The 22,520-nt window shown below is 40.9% G+C and overlaps 1 protein-coding gene and 1 long non-coding RNA gene across 2 annotated transcripts in view; one reads left to right on the top strand and one right to left on the bottom strand.

Moving 5' to 3' along the window:
• The first annotated feature begins 50 nt into the window (after positions 1-50).
• LOC128792363 (uncharacterized) lies at positions 51-22,365 on the top strand. The gene is made up of 2 exons (XR_008432381.1): positions 51-153; positions 21,928-22,365. It is a non-coding gene; the product is annotated as an uncharacterized LOC128792363 (long non-coding RNA).
• Positions 13,092-22,520, bottom strand: part of LRP8 (LDL receptor related protein 8) — a 171,621-nt gene continuing 162,192 nt past the window's right edge. Inside the window, exons 13-19 of the mRNA XM_053950707.1 lie at positions 21,518-21,657; positions 20,200-20,341; positions 19,598-19,750; positions 18,638-18,868; positions 16,707-16,775; positions 16,293-16,465; positions 13,092-15,408 (exon numbers count right to left, since the gene is read on the bottom strand). Of these exons, the coding sequence (XP_053806682.1) occupies positions 15,370-15,408; positions 16,293-16,465; positions 16,707-16,775; positions 18,638-18,868; positions 19,598-19,750; positions 20,200-20,341; positions 21,518-21,657 (947 nt within the window). The 3' untranslated portion in view covers positions 13,092-15,369. The remainder of the gene's footprint in view (positions 15,409-16,292; positions 16,466-16,706; positions 16,776-18,637; positions 18,869-19,597; positions 19,751-20,199; positions 20,342-21,517; positions 21,658-22,520) is intronic.

Here is a 22,520-nt window from a genome sequence, read left to right as displayed (position 1 = left end):
TAAAGCCGGTCTGTGAGGGGGAGCTCGGGCCGCTCCCTCAGCGGAGCTTCGCCGGCCCGGAGCCGGCACCCGGGCGGGACACAGCCGGGACACAGCCGGGACACGGCGTAAAGCTAACCGGGGAGATCCCGTAGCGACGCGAGACGGTGTCAGGTGAGGCATCGCCGCACCTCTGCTGTTCCCAGGGCAGAGTCCCAGCCCCTCGGCGGGCCCCGTGGGAGAACAGTTTACTCACTCGTTACTCATAAGATAGCCTTCTGGTGATATTTAGTCATACGAACGAAAGAGATGATGTGTAGTGGCCTTTTGTGATGAGCACTGATGGTTGCATTTAGTGCCACTACAAGAACTTGATACACACCTTGCTATGCTGCACTCCTTCCAAGTTAGAAGGGGCCCACTAAAACCATCAGATTTATATTTTGATTAAGTGGCCACCCAAGGGCCGAACCCCCGAGCTTGGCATTATCAGCCCGATGTGGCCGATCCACTGGGCGAGTCCCAGGGGCGATGGTGGCCCTCCAGCAGCTGCACTGATCCCAGAGCTGGCCATGGCAGACCTCCACCAGGTAATCCCAGAGGCATTTCCTCATCTCTTTGCTGCACAGAGGGAACAGACACCGTGCATTTATGATTTAAAGCAAAATTAACAACAAATGGACAAGTTTCTATCTTGTGAAGCAGTCTGGTGCCTCACTGGGACTGGTTTGAGATCCCTCATCACTGGTGGCCTGAGGTTTGAGAGGAAATGCACTGGGGGTAAATCCTGCCCTTTCCTGCTTTGGGAACTTCTGAAAGGAGATAGCCAGAGACGCATTCTTGTATAAAATATTCCCTTCTGCAAGAAGAATTCAGAAACAGGCTATCTCTTGTGCACATCACTAGACAGGACGCTTTTTCTTGAGGACACAGAATGGGGGAGGGTGGCTTGCACTCTGGTGGTGTTGGAAATGGGTTTGCACTGATGAATGTGATTTCATTTAGATGGTGCTGCCTCACTTCCCATTGCAGGGCTAATGGAGTTCTCTCTGCTTTCCTTAGAGTTACAGCAGGGCTAAGTCAGGCAATATTTTCTCTTATTCATTGTTTTTCACATCTTTGTGCTTGAATACTCTCAGTTGCATTCTGCATACTTTAGGAATGTTCACTCTATAAAATGTCTAAAAGTCATCTCTTCAATAGAAAAGGCCTACTGATAAAGAAATAGCCAACCTGTTGCTTTATAACATCTGCAGGTACTGCAAAGAAATTAAAACATAACCTTAAAAAATGTAACATTTGTATTTATATGAGTCTGAAGGATTTTTTGGCAGAATTGTTACCCTGCTTGTTTTGTGAACTTTGTTGTCCAGTCTAAAGGTAATGCCATGTACTGTCTGGTTTGTCCCCAAGTTCAGAGATTTGGTTTTGTTTGGTTTGGGGATTTTTTGTGAGAGAATTACTTCACTGTAATTGTCTAAATTGTTTATAAGCCTTTTCAGGAATATCAGTGCTTAATGTAAATTTATTTAAATTACTGTGTTGGAAAGAAGAGCAAACTGGCATAGGAGTTATCCCAAGAACCTGCATTTTAATTCCTTCTGGAGGTGTCAACTGTCTTTGAGTTCTCTATATTAATTCTAACATTTTATGATAAATGCATTCTATATATAAGTGAGATTAATTTTTTTTTTTTGCTGTGTGTATATTATGTTTTTTGTCTAAGTAAAATAAATGTTGTGTTTGATGGCAATACAATGGGTAAAGAATTGCTGCCAGTGTTGTTTGGGTTATCTTGACACATTTACAATCCCAAACATGCTCTGCTTGAATGCATTGGCTTAAGTATGTGTTTGTGAAAGGCACAAATGTGTGCGCTGTAGTTCTTTTCGTGCTGCTTAAAAGCATGTATAAACAGTGGTTGTTCTGCCTCTGAAGAAAATATCTCTATAAACACACGTTTTTAGCATTGTTTTACATATGATAGAAGGACTGTAATGTAACAATATGCATATGGAATCTTAATACTGGTACTGGTTTAGGGAGGTTTTTTTGTTTGTTTTTGAAGAAGAGCAAAATTTACAAGAGTTTCTCGTCTGACCTGTGAGGAGTGGGTATCTGTGGGACTTGGAAAAATGGGAGAAATTAAATCAACATGCTCTGAATATTTCTATTTATTTGGGGATTTTTTCTCATGTCAATAGAAGAGCAGATGGCTTGAATGAATCAACCTACTTTGAATCCATAATTTAACTTAGTTTTAAGATTGCAAGATTTGTGATTGTTTCTTGAAATAGTTGTATTTCTGCTATTTTATTCTCTTCACTAGAAATGTTGAACACTTTAGAGAACTGGGTGACAGAATTTTTTTCACAGATTGCAAATAAATCAGGTTGTTTTCTGATATTTTTCCATGTCTGTAACTTGTGAAACCGTGTTCCAAACATACAGAATTTTATACAACTCTTTTTCCTTGTATCTGCAGAGGCTTTAATTCTTACTGATTCCCCTATTAAAGAAACTATTTTGGCTGAGGAAAGTTAAGACAATATAATCTCCAAAAGTTAAAAAATTGCTAAAATACTTCTTTAAAATGTGTTCCATAGCATTTAACGTGCTCCATGGTGTGGATCTTGAATTTGCATGTAGATCCTTGTTATGCCTGTGTTACTTTTTTACTTGCTGGTTAGAGATTTTTATTCTGAAGAATGTTAATTCCTTTGCCTCTGCATTGTGAGAGAGATAACGAGTATCAAAATCCAGCTGAGTCAGCAGTGTGTTGTGGCTGCTGAGACAAACTGGGGGGTGCTGTGTTAACCCTAACCTTTGCATTGTAATGAACTACTTGTGAGATTTTGTACTTTGAAATTGCAATATGGATAAATTAAAAATGCACCTCTGTAAGAAGGAACATTTGTTGTTTTGGTGCCAGGTAAAACAACCTTGTTACTCTGAGGTGAGGCTCTCCCCACTGGGCTGTGCTGCTGTGGCTGGTTATTGACAGCCAGACTCTGTTTGCTCACAAGGCAGTTCTCACTGGTCATGACTTAGTAAACAAGAATGTGCTGTATTGACTTCTGTATTAGAAGAACCAGATCCTAAGCCTAGCATGGACTCCTGTGTGTAAATGAGTGCCTGAAAAGGAGAAAGATTGGTGGAAATTAATAGAAAGCAGGACTGGAAGGGTCTGTCATTGTTGCTGTGTTCAGCCCCCTGCCCTCAAGCAAGATCAGCTCTCTCATGGGAATATTTGTGTGAGTTTTAAGGAAGCTTTTTTGTTTTGATTGATTTTGATTCCCTGCTTTCTCTACAGACTGTTTTTGTGTCAAATGTAAGTTTATAATTCAATTGACTTTCTCATTTAAAAAGTCAGCTCCCATCTGAATCTGCTGCATTTCTCAAGGCTGGAAGTTGGGGTGCAGTGGTGTTTGAGAACTGAGAAGAGTGTCTGGGTTCCAGTACTGGTGAATCCAACTCTTTAGAGTTTATTGCCACAAATAATTTAGGAAAACAAATATGACTTATTTAAATGGTTTGTTTTTCATGGTAGGACTGTGTCTTGAACTTAAACAAAATAGGATCTGCTCTTATTTAAAAATAGATGTGTGTTAATTCTCACTTCAAGATTTTACAGAGATAGTTACAAGGGCTGACATGGGGGAGCTTGTCTCCAGTGGCTGCTTCTGAGGAAAAATCTACACATTTAGACTGAAATTAGCCTTTGTGAATTGTCCTCTTATAGTTCCCCAAGAGCTACATAAGAAAGAGGTATTTGATGTCACTGCATGTTTCAGGCTCTTCATTTTGACATTAGCCAAGTGCTGCATTCCAGTCATGTATTTCTGTGTAAACTGATTTTATTTAAACAAATCTGCCAAACTCTTTAAAGGTTTCCCTGGTGGCAAGGAGTGAGCACAGGTATTTATTTAGCCTTCAGCCCATGACCTTCCTGTAGAGGGGGGTTATGTCTCTATAAATGTGGAAATAAGCAAAGGAGTGTTGGACATTTTACCTCCTTGATTGGAAGGACATCCTGGTTGTGCTGAGCTGCTCGAGATGATACTTCAGACAAGGGCTACAGAGAAACTTCTCTTTGCTTCCATGTGGCCTTACTTTATCATCAATAAACATAGTTCTTTTTTTTTAAATGCCTTACCAAGTTTGTCTGTTTGATTTTAAATCCAAGCTCTGACAGAACCTTCTGACACAGCAGAATTTCACAAGCTTTACAGAGGTAAGAGACCTGGGGCAGTGCTTTTATAACAGAAACTTTTAGATTTTACCTTTAGGCCTGCTTATGCTACTCTAAGTGGGCCTCATGTTCTTTGTTACACTTTGACAAAAAAATTAAATGGAATGTTATTTATTTCTAACATTTTTACCTGTGTACTTTTTAATTGGTTTTGCATTTCATTTTTTCCCTCAGGCTTGTCATCTCTAAAACACTCATTTTTCCAGTGTATTTGATTCCAAAATTTGAGTTTCTTCTTTTCGCTTATTCTGTAAAGAAAGAGACTTGTGTAGTAAGTCAGGAAACCCAAGCATAAGGCTTCATTAGTAAAAAAGGAAACACTTGAGGCACATCTGCCTTCTCACAGAAGACTTCCAGCCTTGCTTGTCCCCTGCATGCATCAGACTCTCCAATCTTCACAGTAATTTGAAAACTTTGTCAAGAAAAATACATTGCTTTCCTTTTACATAGATAATTGTGCCTTTGAGCAGGCTTTGATCTGGTGGATGCAGGAGTCCCATCCATTTCCTGTGCAATCCTTATGTTTAAGAACCTTGTACAGTTTTGAGGGATCCCAAGTGAGAAGCAAACCCTCAGCTTTCAAGAGAGCCCTTGCAGATAGACTTCATGCACATGTGATGTGCTGAATTCATTCAGGGTTGCCATGGCAACCCCCTTTTTTTCTTTATCCAGAGAAAGATTGTTTTTTCAGTAAATGTACCCTTCCACAGTACCCCATGGCTTTTGTTCAGGGGTCTTACAGCTCTTAGAAGCAAGAGATGGGCAGGCCCTGAAATAAGCAGCATCACAAATCCTCGTTGCTCACTAATGCTCTTTATTCTTAGCTCTGAGTATACCAGCATTTAGTCTCTCCACTTCTTCTCTGAGCTTTTTGGCAGAAAACTGTCCCTTCCATACTGCATGAGGCCATATAATCTCTGATTCCTGTTTTTCAGCATTACTATTTTACAGCCAGGTGATACAATTGTCAGCCTTGATGTTCTCCTGCCCTTTTCCCCTGATCTCAGAGAGTTCTTGGTCATCTTTTTCAAGATACTGTTTTGCTGTGCATAGTGCCTCTCCTGCCCCTAGGAGCCATCAGATTGGTTCTGTTCCATGTTCATATCACTGGCAGCTTTTTAGTGATTTAAAAGTAAAAAAATAAGAGAATGGAAACAACCAAGATGAAAAGGATGATACTGGCTGTAATACACTAATCTCCTTCCAGAAGCCAGGGAGTTATTTCTCAAAATAAAGTGATTTGTCTCTCTCAAGGAATTATTCCTGATTTTCAGTCAGTCAGGATTACTCTGACTCTGAGTCCATCCTGTCAAACCACAGGGATGGTGCACAAGCAGTTCCTTATTGACAGCACTTTAACATAGAGTGGAGGAATTAATGTATATATTTTTATATATTTCCACATAGGCAAATCCACTTGTATATGTTTTTTTTTACTGTGTCAAATAAAAGGCCTTGCCCACAGATGGCTCTTGGGATTAAAAGGATTGGAAATAATAACACATTTCTATTTTCAATTAATAAATGTATTTTGCCATTATCCCAGGCAGCAGCATCCATCTGTTGAACATTACTTGGGCATTGCTTCCACAAGAGAAATATTACAGGTAAAATTATGTTTAGGCTGTCATTACATTAATTATGTAATTATCATTCATTTACATTATGTTTTTATTTCATGGTGTTTCTACAACAGTTTGTGTAGAGAATCCAGTAAATGATCAAGAGCTCATCACAGAAAATGTTAATTTCAGATAACGTATTTTGTGCTTCTGATTCTTTGAGAATAGCATACAAAATTATGTCAGTGTTCTGTATATAACCTTGGTGTTGATATACTAGATAAAATATTCCATTAACATATATCACTTAATAGTCTTCATTGTGCAGGTGTATTCTGAAATACTTGTGTGTTGCAGAATGCTGTGGAGACATAGGCCTGGTTTGGATGGGCACTCAAATTCCAGCCCAGATATCCACTCCTCTTCCAGCCCCTGCCTGTGGGGCTTTGCCCCTTGTTTTAGGGCCATGTCACAGATCCCTGATGGTACCTACAGAATCTGCTCCTGTCTTGGGTGGCACCTCTCTGTGGTGGCACAAACCTCTGATTTAGGAAGAACAAAAGAGCTTAAATCACTTAAATCACCCAGTCACTTTGCATCCTGCAGTGGAATAAGAAAGGTCAGGCAATAACTTTTGTTCAAAAAGAAGACTTCAGTAGATGGATTTGGTTTATTTAATAGTAAAGAAAAGGTCATGGATTTTGTTCTTTTATTCTCATATAAATTGATTTTGTAAAGTTGAAGTTGGTTTATCAGCATTTGTGTTCTATTGCTTTGTTATTTCAGTACTGGAGAAAAGGTCATCTTCTTGCTGGGTGTCTGATATTCCATGGTCCATTAAAACTGCATTATTTCTGCTGAAGCTGAATTTATTTTCTTGCATTTTGTTCTCTCTTTATTTCTCTGCTGCCCCCCCTGCCCCCCCCACCCCATTTTACTTGTCCCAGGTGAACTCAGCTGCAGCTGGGTAGTTTGTCCTGCAGTCTGGTATATCAAAGGTGCCTGCATAGGACTGTATCTGTCTTATTTGGGTTATAGAAACGTGAATGTTTTGGCTGTGCTAGCCTTATAAGCCATTTCGGTTCATATAGATTTTTTTTCAGGTTTTCTTCACTATTCAAGGGCTTGAAAAGACACCCACTCTAGTATTTTTTGCAGGGGAGTGAATTGCATTCTGTCTCAAAATGAAGTGTCAGTAGAAGACAGTGACTGAGTTTTTTGCATAGAGGAAGAAAGAAAAATGAAAATATTTAAAAATACGGAGGTCTGATGAGAAATTTATTATGTGACGCTTCTGCTAAGGAAATTGTATTTTCTGTACAGCCAGCTCATCACTGACTTGTTTGCCTTACTTCAGTTCTACTCCAGCAGTCTTTGAGATGGCCAGAGAAGAACTAAAAAAAAAAAAAAAAAAAAATACTGCAGTGTGCTCATCAAATCAGAGGTGTTAAGCCAAATGAGTGTCAGTGGGGAAAGGCTTAATTTTAGGGTAGTGGTAGAAAAGAAAGTAATCACCTTTGTCTTCCTGTGTTGTCACAGTAGCGTAAAGAAGGGGCTGGTGGAGTTGCCTTTTTATCAGAAATTACCATGCAGTTCTTTGCTCCTCTTGTTGAATGTAGTGAATGCCAGCACAGTAATTATATGTGAACACAATTTTCAAACTGCCAAATATTTTTGCTTTATACTAAGTGCTGGTACTAATGATCAGGTGCCAAAGGCTGACATGAATTCACATCTAAAATGTTATCCTCTGTATTTTTTCTTTATAGTTGTTCTGTTTCTTGTCAGCAGCACCTGTGTGCATGCACTTGGAGGTCAAGATTCCTCCTTAGAGGATTATCAAATCTTCTGAATAAGTCTCAGCTGGGACCATCAATCTCTCACAGTTCCATCCCAACTGCCCTTTGTTTCTTTCTAATTGCCATTGCTTTCAGATCATTCCCATTTCATGTTCCTTCCCTATCAGTTCATCTCACCCACTCTGGAAGCAAACTTTATACTTTGATCAGCATTTACTTTTTAAAAATGTTGGTGGAGAAGAGGAGATCCTGGAGGCCTGCTGCTGCAGAGGTGGGGATAAGTAGGCAAAACTGATATTGTGTAAGACCAGTGTCACCCAGCAAAGTTACTTCTTGATTTGGAAAATATGGATTCCCTGTAGCCCCAAAATCCAAGAAGTACTCTCTAGAGTCTCAAAAATGCAGTAGTTAATACTTCATGAATATAAATTCACATCTTGTTGGAGATTCATTGGGTCTGATGACATAAATATTCTGATAGCACTGTGTTAATTTTTCTCAAATGAGGGAATGGTAATCAAAGTAATCTATGGCTGTGGACTCCTGATCTACAGGAGCACCTGAAGGTTATTCCTCTTTGGCCTTGTTCTTGTTATGAAGGTAGAGTGTGCTCTAAAAGGGAGACATTAAATCAAAGCTCACCGTGTTCTGGAGCCCTCATAGCACTAATAGCTATTGACACTACAAATTATGTTGTCTTCATTAGGACTTTTGCCTTGAAGTGACTCATTGAAATTAAAAGGCTTCTGTATACCTGCTCATTAGAAGGTGCTGCTCCAGTATTTAGGATTAAATTGAACCCTTTGTAGCCTGCCTGTGTAGGTCACACAGATGGCACACAGGTCCCTGAGGGAAGAGGGAGATAATTGTTCATCACATTAATATATAAGTACAAATGCTGATTTGTGTATGTGTTTTGGCCAAGGTGTGAGCAGGTGTTTGAAGTTGTTTGTGCTGTTTGTGCTCCCCCAGAAAGCTCCACTTTGCTCCCCTGGCCCATCCCTGCCCTGTGCGGTTCTGGGGGGTGCATTTGCCAAGTGCCCACCTGCTCTGGAAGGTGAAATCTCCCAACAGGAAGCTGTTTCTGAAGTGGCACTGGATTATTGGGTCAGGTAGCAGAGACGTGCGTGCAGTCATTGGTGTTAGCTGCAGTGCTTTGCTGGGCAGTCACATTTGAAGCACGGTCAGTGCAGAGCTGCTCAGTGTGGTCACTGTGCAGGGACAGCAGCCAAGTGACGGGGACTCTGTTAGCACAGTCCTGTGCCCAAGATTTACTAAATTAATGACAGCTAGGGGCAAGTTTGGTGGGTTTAGTCCATCCTTCTTTGGGTTGACCAGGCTTGTCTGCAGGGTCTGAAGCAGTGTGGGAGTGGTAAAATGCCAGCTGCTTTGAAAGGGGTACATTTTGACTAAATTTGAGAAGTACTGCAGATGCACGTGGAAGAGCTGGGTTTCACTTCCCTGCAAAGCAAGGCAGCACCTGGCTTGGCTCAGCAGGGGAGGTACAGCTCCTGTTCAGCTGGTTTTTCCTGAGCAGTTTGTCCCATATATCCTGTTGCTATGGGAAACCATAACTGTAGCTAATTCCTGGCATAGTGTAGCTGAAAGTCCAGAGTAATGTGTTACAAACAACACATCATCATCATATGGTCCTGTCACAGCTTCTCAATTAATTTATCTAGGTCTGCAGATGGCCCATGTCTTTGGTTGTGTATAAATCAGGCTTGGGGTGCATCCCTATCTGTGTATATTTGTATTGCTTAGAGTCTATTCTAGGCCAGTGATCATACTTGGAATATCATATGTTCTATAGTTTAATCATTTTGGTGCCATATTCATGGAATCATAGAGTGGTTTGGGTTGGAAAGGACCTTTAAGATCATCCAGTTCCAACCTCCTGCTATGGGCAGGGATGCCTTCCACTAGGGCAGAATATTCCAACTTGGCCTTGAACCCTTCTAGGGATGGAGAAGCTACAACCTCTCTATGCAGCAAATATTGTACTCCATGAGCTTCTGTAAACTGGTGACATGGCTGAAGAAAATACCAAAATGTTCTGTATTTGGTGGTTGTGCATCTAAGTTATAATGATTAAAGCATCACTGCTTATTTATGTCCTGGGCAGAACCACAGCCAAGGCAAAGGAAAAACTGTAACTGTAATCCTTGGGGATTGTGAGCCAAGCCCTTGTTTTTGTCTCTTAGTCTGCAGGAGATAAAGTAGGTTTTTATGATTAGATTCTGTATGGATAGTTCTTAAATCAGCTTAAAAAAAAAAAAAAGACACAAGGAGAGATGTAATTTGGAGAGTTCATGCCTCACCACACTGGGATGGAGCTCATGTCAACTGAACTGCAAAAGGGCAAAAAAAGGTTTTAATTTGGCCTTTCCTGCAAAGACCACTATAGCAAGAGATTCTGTTAACCTCACCTGCTCCTCTGTAGGCTGCCAGCCACTGATGTGATTGAGAAAGTTTTTATTATTAACTTCTTCATGACTTTTACTGCCACTGATACCTTTAGGATCAAAGTAATATGAAGTCAGTTCATGAGATAAGGCTTTTGAATGTGACACCCATTTCAGATATTGCTAAAAATAATGTCAATTTCCAATAATTTTGAGTCAGCTTTTCATTATAGGAAGTCTAGAAGTCAACTTTAGCCTTTGTTAGAAAATTTCTGTCAATGAAGCTTAGACCTAAATATTACCTTCCAAACATTGTTTATCTTCTAATATTACCTTCCAAGCATTGTTTATCTTCTAAGCATCATTTCAAGGTGCTCTCTTTGCTTAGAACTTACTTATTAGTAAAATATTCAGGGATTTTTCTTGAATGTTTGGTTGTAAGGCTTTTTATCAACTTCTATGTATAATGGCTTGAATTAAAGTAATGTGTGTGCTTTTAGCTGAGCCCCAGTGGGGGAATATATGCATGAAAATAAATTACTGTAGGTGGAACTAATTAATTCCTTGATTGGCAGGCTCAGCAGATAAAGTCCTGAATAGGGTAATGTGGAATGGCTTTGCTATTTGGACTCAGCTGTACCTGGCCAAGAACTGTAGGTAAAACCTCTCCTCTTCTACCTGACTTTGTAGCCTCAAGGCAAGGGCTGAAGAACTGAACTGATGTGCAGACAAAATTATCAGTCCAGCCTTCTGTAATCCTGTGTACATCATCCTTGGAGCCAGGCAGGGGCCTATCAAACTATCAGGGAGATTTGTTTGTTTCACTGACATAACTTCAGCTCGCTGCTAAGGCACTGCCTTATCACCACTGACAAGATTACAGTGGTTTCCTTGATAGTGGGGAACTTAGCAGGCAGCTGTGGCTAATCCCGTAAGGAAATGTTCTCCCACTGAGGTACATGGAGAGATTTGAATGCTGCAAATAATTTGAAAAAAGAGTATCATTTTTTAAAGCATGTTAATTCTCATTCTGCTTGCTGATGCATAGGTGCAGGTCCAGATTAGCATTACTGCCCTCCTGTAAAAGCTAAGAACTCAGCCTGGCCTGGTGCTCATTGGCTTCTTCTGGAAGTTGGGATGAGAAATCCGCGTGCAGCACCCTGAGGCATACAGGCCATCTTCTGGGACACTCTGGGAGGTGATCTATTGTGAAGCTGATTGATTGTGTCACGGTCTCTGCTGCTGTGATAGCAAAAGCCAAAAGTTCTTCTTTATCTGTGTAAAATTGGACTCTGGGATTTGTCTCTTGGCTGAGGAGTTGGTGCTCAAAGCCATACAAGTAAAACAAGGTGGCTCAGTTAATTCCCAGGGGTGTAACGAGCCTGGCAAACTTTTGGCCAGGCTCATTTCATCTGTCTGAGAAGAGCCAATTTGGTCTCTGTAGAAAGTGAACACCCCCATTTTTCTCTTCTGGGGTTGGTGGGTTTACCCTGCCTGGATGCCATTTTGCCCACCAAAGCCCTTCTGTCACTCCCATTCTCAGGAGGGGACTGGAGAGGAAATGTGTGCATTTAGGAGACAACTGGAACTGGCACCACTCTATTAATGGCTGCACTGGAGCAGTGAAAGAGCTCACAACAGCCTATGGCTGTAGGCCCCTGCTTCAAGACAGATTTAAAAGTGTTTCCCAAAGTTAAAAGGCTGGTTTGATGGAGAGCAAACAGCGTAAGGAAATGAGCATTCCTGCAGAAGGCAGAAAGGTGACTGAGTTACATTGTTACATAAACACTGAGGGACAGAGATGAGTCCCTGTAGTCCGTACAGCATCTTAATGGGAGTAGGCAGAACAGTGTTGGTGTGGATTAGCTCAGACTGTACAGTTACTATGTGTAAGGAGTGGAAAAAAAAATATTGCTAATACAACATAAATAATTTAAAACGGAAGTTGTTTTGGGAGGCATACCTTAATGCCCAGCTAAGTTTGGCACTCTCTTATGAGGCTCTTCCAGTTTTCTTTAGTGCTGTCCTTGCTGTTTAAACCTGGTGAAAATTTTGTTGTTGTTTCCCTTTTTCTATTTGTTACCATATTACTTTGCTAAAATACTTACCTGAAAGGGAAGCTGTTTTGCAGTAAGAAAAAGCCTATTTTCAGTTAGATAGAAAACTAAACCACTGATATTTACCAGTTCATCAGTCCATATTAGTTTGGTAATAACTCTTTGTGCTTGAAAAGTTTTACCTGCTTGGCTGCTTCCTTTGGGACTAAGAATTGACTGAAAGAGAATTTCAGTAAAGGCACTGCTTTCAAGGGCTTTGAATAAAGTGCAGTGGGGAAAGGTTGTGTAGTATTGTATTGTACTGTATTATGCAGGATTTTATTTTTTCAAGAGACAGGGAAGAGAGAGCAAGCTAACAGTGTATTTAGTTCTGAGTCACTTATGTATCCAGCCAAAACTATTGTCCTACTTCCAGTACATGAACCTTTTTCCAGCTTTATGGGAGGGACTGTTCATATGTTTAAAAGAAAAGAAGTTGAGCCTGCCTCTTGAGATTCCAAGAACAGCAGTATTACTGTCTCTTTTCCAAGATGGCATAAGTGTGGCTCTAAGGAGTTTTGCAGCATGTTTAGGTATTTCACCAAAAGCTCCAAGAAGAAACTGTGTCACTTGCAATTAGTTGTTGAATAGTCCAGCATGTAATAGTTCAGGTGAAAAACTCCATCCGTTGTGGTGTGGACACTGTTCAGTTCTGGGACATTTTCTCACACTGGGAAAGGATTGCTGTACTTGTACCATGGGAGGTTTTACTCAGGTACATCACTGAGTCAAGGAAATGAAGCTGGTGCTGTTTTCTATGTGATTTGCAGATGACCAAAACCAACGTGGCAGAAAAAGACACTTCAGAACAAAGTGCTCTCTTGTGGAATACGAACTGTCCCCAGTGCTGCTGTTGTGACACTGCAGCTGGACAGCTGCATTACACAGCACTGCTCCCAAATCCCACTCTGGCTTTGGGCAACTAAGAGTTAGGGAAAACTCAGACCAAAATATGATACAGTCCCCTAGCAGACACCATGAAGTAATTAGTTCAGTAATCCCAGATAAAAAAATTTAATCTTTCTATATAGAAACAGCGCACTGTTTTACAAACGTGTTCATTTGGTTTCCAGTACAGCAAGTGTTACATAGAGCCCCCCCCGCCCCTCCCTGGGCCTTTTGTCTGGAAGGTCAGAACTGAAACACAAAAGGCACCAAGCAAGGACTTTAACAGAACTTCAGTATGACAAGACAGAGCAGAAATTATTACAATGTTAAATATCACCCTACCAATCTGAACCATTATTTAAAATAATTAATTTCTTAAAAAACAAATTTGGTGTTTGACTTCTCAGTAGTTATAAATCTGTAAAGGTTGAAATCAGCACTGCACATTGAGTTCATTTACAATGGTTTGAAAAAACCTGCAGCCTTTTACACGTGGTTTGTACAGGTTTGTTTGTGTGTTCTTAAAAAAGTATCAAAACTGTAGAACTTTCATATATATTTACATTCATCTGTTAGTTACAGTGTTATCACATACAGCCTTTCTCAGCTTTTTTCTTCATGCACACAGTGCATGGATTTATAGAAAGAGAGCTTCATACCTTAAAACAATAATGGAATATCTCACTCATTTTGTCACTGCCTTAAAATCTGAAATTTGGAATAGAAGGATGCTTGATTATTTCTGTGCTGTCTATGCATGCCACGAGGCATTTGAGAGTATGTATTATGTCTGTAATGCATACCAAGGCTTTAAACACTTTCTTCTCTTAGACAAGAATCAGCTTCCAGCTCACATTACTCCGTAAATTTATTCTAAAAGAAAGGGAAAAAAACCCCCAAACCTACTCAGTCTGAGTTTCTTCCACTCACTCAAATACAAAAGCTTGGACTGACATAAAAACATGAGAAAGATTTCTCTAGGATTTGGTACAGTTCAGGGAGGTACTTGTCCATTATGCAGTAGGAGGTAAGTGTATTCACTTCCACAGAATTCCCAGGAAATCCTATAGAATGAGATGAGAAAAACCAAGTGTTTTTCCTGCCAGGTGCAGGATGACCCAGCCAAAGACACTGGAAAGGCTGGGAGTTTTTAACCTGCTCTGGCCTCCTTGCCCAGTGCTCTGGGAGATCAGCCATGGGGCAGCTTGTTCCACGGGCAGGACTTGGGAAGAGTTCTGTGTGTGCCACAGCAGCTCCTAAAATTGTATTTTTTATCAGTATGAGCAGGGGACAAGGGCAAGGAGGGAAGGAAGTGACTTTTGTTATTGTGTTGTTTTCCTGATGAACCAGGGAGAGCGCTCATGTGGGAGTGTGGAAATATATGGCTAAATCTTTGTTTCTGCTAATTCTGAGCTGATTTAAGAGATTCAAGATCCCCAGTGTGGAAGAGAATTTAGATTTACATTTAGGAACAAATGAACAAAAACCAAATCAGATTTGTACCAAGCTGTAAAAAAGCAACAATACAGTACAAGGACCCTGGGTGCTGTAGGAGTTTCTCCTGACTGAAATGCTGTAGGCAGTAGCTCTCCAGTTAAATGCACTGCATGGATTCTTCATGGATAGACTGGAAAATGTAATAGCAGCCCTTAAAAGCCAGGATGGAAATCAGGAGCTGTTTGTTATGGAGTGCTTCACTGGTCAGCTATCTTACACTGCAGCTTTTTCTTACATAGTGTTTTTAGATTTCAAAGCAAACTTCTCAAACATCCTGTAAATATTCAATTATTCCTAATTTTCATAAATGTAGGCTAGTAGTTTTAAAATATATGTATATATATTTATATATATGTATATATTTATATGCCTATATATCTATCTCATCCAGATAGATATATACACAGATAATCTATGCACAGCAAGCCAAACATACAAAAAATAAATACTCTCACCCCTCTACTATATTTACAGAACAGATCTTATAATCCAGATTTTGTTAATAAATATTTCTAAACTGCCTGTACAGGATTTATTTTACTTATGTTGATGGATAGCCACAAAGCATATTCAACATATTTACAAAATATCTATAAATATAGTCTTAAAATAAAGCAATAGCTACTGAACCTTCAGCCTGGCTGGTTATGTACATTGAGTTAGTAGCTCAGCTGTTGCTTATTCACTATCACAAATGGGTAGTGCAACAAGTTAAAATGTGTATAAAAGATTATACATACAAAACTCTCACATCCTTTGGATGTTTGCAGTTCATTATAACTTTGTGGTTACCCTTCTGCAACATAAATAATGACCCAAAAGAAGAAGCAGGTTCTGTGATCCAAAGCAGATTTGTTCAGTGTTCCAATGATTGGAGCAGCATCTTCATCCTCATGGCAACCCATCATCTTCTAAGCTTAATGCTACACGCTGGGGAGGGAAAAAACACACTTTTGTGATATGTGATACTGGTGCTAACTTGTATTTCTTGTTAGAACTCTCATGGCTGTCCGTACTGTATTGGTGACAAGTCTGTTCTAGATAGTGATTTTTGTCCTCCCCAAATGAGGTCACTTGCTCAAGTGTTACTGAAGAGGTGCTGGGAAGTTTTCTGCCCATATATATTGGGATAAAATTCCTTGTAAGGGATGGCACTTTCTCCAGTGTGACCTTGTGTGGAACCTTTAGATCATAGAGAACATTATCCACCCACCTGCCTGCCTGCAGGAGCTGTACTGCCTTCACTCATTACTCTGGATCTTCCTGCTCTCTTCTGAAAATACAATGCACTTATACCTGCCAGTGCTCCTCTCCCCAGGGATGCTGCTGTGACAGAGGATCCTTTTCCTTAACTTCTTACAGAACCTCAGTCACTTCTCCTTGTGAGGAATGTGACTTTTCTTTATACTGTTACTATAGACAAAATATGCTCCCTGGTATGTAGAGAAACTGAATTTATCCTTAGGATAGTTTGGACATGTGTTAGCAGCCTAAGCACAGATTAAATGGAATCCAGTAGGGGATGAGTAATCACCTGTCCCATCCTGAGGTAGCTCTTGAGGGAGCTTTACATTTGTCAGATTGGTACCCTGATTAGGACAATTATTCTTCATTTGAACTGAGTATCTGATCTAGAGCACTACATTCTAAGACAACTGCATGAGCTGCCGGAAGTTTAGGCTTCTGCCTAATCAATGATACTAAAGAAGTTCTGGTTTTTGTCATGATGTGGCAAATAAATAACACTAATCCAAATTCTCTATTGGATCTCTTAACAGAATTAATCTTCAGCAGCCATCTCCTCAGGTACTTACTGCTGGGTACACATGTCCAATTTGGGCAGTTCGCCCAATGTGGATTTCGTCTTCATCTTCCTCTTCTGTTGTCTTCCTATAAACTGGATTATCAAAATTCATGCTTTTAGTATTCTTCCGTTTCCAGTTTCTCCAGATGAGGTATCCCCCCATGCACAGCAAGCCAATGACCACTGAGGAGAGGGGAGAGAAAGGGCTGTTAGGCAGGCATGGATCTGCTGGGATGTTCCCATGTTAGCAGCCGTCCTCATAACATTTTTTCAAAGCTGGGCTACTGTTCCCCAGTTCAGCAGTTCCTGTACTCTTTCCCACCCCACCCCTGAAAACTGGAAAAGTGTATTTACTGTGGTAAATACAATATTTTGGTATTACATTTTGGTGAACTTTTTCAAAGGTTAAATTCAATCTGCTTACCCACAGGAATGACAATCCCAATCACAGCTGCTGTCACAGTTGAACCGAAGCCTTCATCATCATTTGCATCTGTAATTACAGAAGTGTTCTGATCATTTAACTCGTTTGCTGCTTTAAAAAAATGTTTTCTGTTAGTACCTGTGCTGTTCTGCTCATCAGAAAGCTTTTGTAATTAAAGAATTTACAAAAAGTTTCATAATAAAGTTATTCTGGTGACACTGAGCAGCGCACACAGATCTGGGCTGAGCCGAGCTCCTTCTCCTGAGGAGTGAGGTCCCTGCAGCGCTGCTGCCTCGCCAGGGGACAGGGACACCTCAGAGCTCGAGGCCAGTGAAGGGACACGCTCCAGGCTCCAGGGCTGTCAGAGAAGCTCTGACCAGAAATGGTGCTTGGGCCTTCAATTTTCACACACAAAAAAGGAGGGCAGTTTTAAAAACCTGACATTTAATGGAAATGCCATGCACGCATCAGGGGACACATATATTAGGAATAGCATTCCTAAAAATCCACAACAGAACACTTTCTAGTACTGACACAGTGAATGACTTATTGAGCTGTCAGAAAAAGAATGTAGTTCAAAGCCATCTACACAGCTTCTCTGTTTAATTTTTTTCCTTTTTTTTATTTACAGCTAAGGAGTTAGTGAACACATCTATCCCTCATTGCTGCAGCCTGCCCCACCATGCAAGAATGGTCTCAAAACTCAATACTGTTCTTAGAAAAAAGCAATTACAGGAAAATATCATTTAAAAAAATTCAATATAACCATTCAAGTTCTAGACTATAAAATGTTTGCTCTGAACTCTCATACAGGGTATCAGTAGAGAAAATCTGCTTTTGCTAAAATATCAGGAGTTGCAAGAGGAGGAACTAACTGTACTTTTTCTTTTGATACACCAATTCATGCAACTTTTCAATACTTCCCTGTGGCAGGCTGTTTTATTACATAGTTATTTACTTAATAAAAAGCCACACTATTTCCAAAGTGGTCAATAAAAGCACTTTGCTTCCATGGCTTATTAAAAAGGCAGTTGTTGCATTTGAAAGAAACTTGCACCAAGAGAACTGAAGGCATTTTAGCCATTGGACTCTGCTTTCCCCATGCAGCACAGTTCTACAGACAGGGGTGGTGTATTGCTGCTTTCCAGATGTAATGGAAACAGTGAAGCATTTGGGGGAAAACAGCATTTCACTGTTTCTAAACATACATGTCTGAGGTCTTGCAGAGCAAAATCTTTTCTCTGGACTAGAATTTTCTTTTTTTTTTTAATAGCAGTTCAGCCTTTTTGCTTTGCCTTGGCAGCAGGACCTGGAGGGATTGCCTGTTAGCGCTGAGATTGAGTCTGGTGTTCCATTGAGGAGAGCCTATTAGTGCTCTCCACTGGGATGCTCTTCTGATAAATAATGCAAAACTTCAAACCTGTGTCTTGATGAGGCCACATTAACATGCCAAGCACGGACACACAAACCAGAGGCAGCTTGTCTTGCTTGGGCTGTAGTGATTCCACATGTCCAGCAGCACTAAAGATGTACAGGGGGAATTTTTCACCCAGAACTGGATGTGCTGGATCACATTAATTGCTAAACAATTAAAATAGGTGAAGCACCTGCAGAATCATCCATTCTACTGTTTGCAGCACTGAAGCTGGGATGAACCAGTACTGGGCACAAGACAAGGGCTGATGTGAACTCTCAGGGCTGTTCATGTGCCTTGGATAAAAGCTGATACAAGTTCCTTGACATGCCAAGTGACTGGAATTACAGCAGCCATCACAACCCAGGCGCCTGCAGAGAGAGGAGCTGATGTCTCCTGCTGCGCACCAGGGTGTGCCTGCACCTGACCCCTCTGGAATTCAGACATTAGGGCAGGTCTCCCACCAGTGCATGAGGAGCTGTGATACAGGAGAAGGAAAGGAATCTCATTCTCTTACAGTGCTGTGATAAATTACTGTTTCCAGTGGTCATCTCGGAGTCTATCAGGATGGATGTGGTGGAAGGTAAATGAAGACTTGGGGTGGTGATTGTAGCTTCTGGTACAGCTTTGGGGACGACTTCAGTGGTGTCATTGGCACTGCCAGGTACAGCAGCGGTGGTCGTGGTGCCGTCAGCACGGGACGCTGTGGTTGTGGAAACCACTACAGGAGTTGCAGTGGTTGGAAGATCTGGAAACCAAGAGCAACAATGAAACTTGGTTAAAGCAAGTACACCTAACAAATCACAAATGGTGATATAAATCTAGGAGGGATTGTTTTCTTTAATGAAGAGAAGCAGAAACTAAATTTCAATTCTATTTCCCAGGTAGTCAAACTATTAACAGTGCTCTGCCTAAATTACTTCCTGAAATCAAGCTTGATTAATTAATACTAATTAAAAAAGCAGTCTGTATTGAAGGTAGCTAAGAAGATCATAAACTTGGGGGTTTTTGAGAACCTCCTAAGATTCTGAATTTGTACCAGGAACTCATGGCATGTTAAGAAAAACTACAGTGAAGCCACTCATCTCTTCAGGATATTATCAGCAACAACTGTCCTTTTCAGATCTGGATCTATCTATAGATACCTAAATATATATATAAGTACACATTGCATACATATATATGACATGATCAATATATCAATATATGAGTAATCAATTTTAATGGTTTATTGACTATTCACATCTTCTAGCACTGGCCCCTAGCCCTTTTTTCCCCCGTCCTGCTGTATCTTTTTCTGGTTAAGCTTTCCAAAATAACCAAGCTTTCAACAGAGGACACCACAGTGCTGCTGTGCTCAGAGGGCAGCAAGGAGTGGAATCCAGAAGTCAGTGTTTGAGTTTTCACCATCAGGAAATATATTCACTATAAGTATGATTTTGTTGGGACAGTGAAATGGAGATGTGATTGTATTTACCTTTGTAGCATTTTTTCATGTCAGGACCCAGCCACATATTGTCAGGACAGGCACATGTGTACTTGGGGGAATGGGGATAGATCTGAGGTGCAGGAAGACACAAGTAGTCACAGCCTCCATTTGGCTGGGGGCTGAGCTCACAGGAATCTGGAGCTGTTCAAGGATGGAAGAAAAGACAAGTTATTTTTCTAATAATTTATTTCCTGCCCTTGGCAAAGAAATATCAGATCCTCTGAAAAGACCTTCTCCCACTCCCTACCTCAATTTATCAGGCTGCCTAAGCATCTTTACAGTTTGTATGGTAGAGTGGAATCTTACAAAGTACTATAAAAACTTGCCAAATACATAATGAATGGGAAGCATCACAGTGACAAGAGTAACTCACTGTTATCAAAGATGCTAATTAAACAGCTATTAGCAAATTGCAGATTCTTCAATAAATGCTGCTGCTGAATTAATTATGCAGGAACTTCAAACATTAGGCATTGATTTCCCATTATTACCTGTGCATTCTCTCTCATCAAGAACCATCAGGGAGCATTTCATTTACCAGCTCAAACAAACCTGATTCAGGGCCATGACATCCTGAGGACACCTCTTACCTTTGGGCTGCTTTAATTCATGAAACACCACGATGTCATGAGGGTTATTGAGATTCTCTGCCAGAATGGAGATGTCCAAGCCATTGAGCCTGTTTGCGCTGAAGATCGCCTCGTTCTCCAGGTCAGTCCAGAACACTCTGTCCTGCAGGGAATGCACAGATTCCTGACCTGGCCTGCTCAAATCCTACTCCAGCTGGATTAAACTCCCGCAGTCACAGTCAGTGCACCATGCTCCTACCTTGGGGCACCTTCTGTTCGTGTTACTTCTGTCTGCAGCTTTTTTCTATTTTGGACAATGTTCAAAAGCCCAGGACTCCTACAAGTTTTACAATGTGCTGTGTAATTTTGAGTAGCTCTGAGACTGAGGTGAGGGAGCAGAAATTTGGTAAGGTACAGACAAGTTGCATCCGTGTTGTTTCTGAACTGCTTTTTCTTTGTAAGCTGGGGTAGATCATGAGCAAAGGGCCACACACTGTACTAGAAACATTTGTTACCTTGCTGTTTTTTTCCTCCTTTCCCAAGATAAGATCTGCATTAAACAGGTATCTGTGAAGAGGTCAATGCCTAGAGCACACCTGGAAGCTGAGCATCTATTTCTCTTTTATATTACTATCTTTTGCATGGCATTCTATGCCTGAAGGTACAGAGCTACTGGTGGAAGAGGTACCCGGGAATCACATTATTACCAAACAGTTTAATTGCTTGGTCATCTGTGTGTGCTGCTGCCTCCTAAACCCATGTGTATTTCCATAAGCAAAGCCACACTGCTGGACAACAAGGGCAGCTTGGCAAAAGCAGAAGGGTTATCTGTTATTCTACCCAGCCATTCATACCAGGAAGGATAGAGAGAGGTGAAATAACCCAAGAGATCCTTCCAAATGCTGCTGATGGGGATAGCTCTGAAGAGCAACAATGACCTGGAGAAACCTATGCCCAAAGTCAGATGCCCAGATATCACACACTTCACATAGGAGGAATAAGGGATTTAAGGATAAGGGTTTTCCCGAGCGAGAAGCCAAGTGGACCTTTCTGTGCTATAACTTACCTACAATGAGTGCCAAAGTTGAAGCCTTTGCTCCCCTGATCATTTTATGCGCTGGTGCTGCATTAGGTAAAAGCATGAGATAACACTTTGCTCTTGATTAAGGGCTTTAAAAACCAATTTCCCTGCTGAACCCACATGAGGTTAATTGGTTTCTATAGCAGCGACTGCCCTCACTGAGCTCTGTGCTGTGCAAAAGGCAGAACTTTAAATCAAGAAGAGCTCTGAGACCTCTTGCAGGCTCCAGTCTGTTCTGCATCCGTTTTCCACTCTTACCTCAAACACTGCCAAGCCAAAAGGATGGCTCAGATCATCCGCAGAGGAGATCAGAACTTTTCTGTTGCTGCCATTGAAATCAATGCAGGACAGTGAATGCAATTTGGAGTCTACCCAGTAGAGCCGCTGATTCAGCAAATCTGGAAAGTAAAACACAATGAAGCAAAATTACACACAGCTCTTGCAACTTTTTTGCTCTTGCCCAGCATGTTTTTCCTGCTGGCAGCATGACTAATCTCTTTATTATTTGGCCTCTTTTTTTTTTAACACTAGTTCTGATTTTGAATCAGTGCCCAGATATGCTGGGATAAGACCCTAAAAATAAGATTAAAAAGGAGGAACATTCTGCTCTGTGTGTGTGGGGAATGCCTAACTGACAGCCTTGTACAATGAGGTTCTTTTGTTACCAGGAGCAGCAGGGAAGCAACCGTTTGGACTTCCCAGATTCTCTCCATCAGTGCCTGAGTGAGAAGCTTCATCCCTCCCAAGGCTGTTCAGGCCTTGGCCTTTTGCTGGAGAACAACTACTGAGATTCCAATGAAACACCTCTCTGAAGGAGCTGTGAGATTCACACATTTTCAGTGAAGAAGAATCCTGGGCCAGGAAACCCTTCTCATGCTGCAGGGTGGGGGAATCTGCTGGTGGGGACAGTCCTACCACAACCAGCCAGGTTTGGGGAGGGTGCAGGTAACAGCGAGAAGAAAGGATCCAATGTCATTTGGAATACTAAGAATCGCATTTCTTTTTCTGGAGCAAATTCACTCGTTTTGGATGGGATTCACTGAACAGAATGCAAGTGGATGAGAGCCAACAAAACAAATTATATAATTAAACAAGTAATTAATTAATTTCTTAATTACTAAATGATAACATTATTTGTTCACAGCAGTAGCACTTCAGCAGTATGTAATGGCAGCAGCATTTCCTTCTCCATCCTTGCCACAGCCAGCATTTTCAAAGCCAAGCAAAGAACCTCACATCTGCATGGTGTTAAACACACACA

This window comes from Vidua chalybeata, chromosome 9, assembly GCF_026979565.1.
Source record: "Vidua chalybeata isolate OUT-0048 chromosome 9, bVidCha1 merged haplotype, whole genome shotgun sequence".
Taxonomy (NCBI): Eukaryota; Metazoa; Chordata; class Aves; order Passeriformes; family Viduidae; genus Vidua; species Vidua chalybeata.
This window is presented reverse-complemented; position numbering and strand designations above follow the sequence as displayed.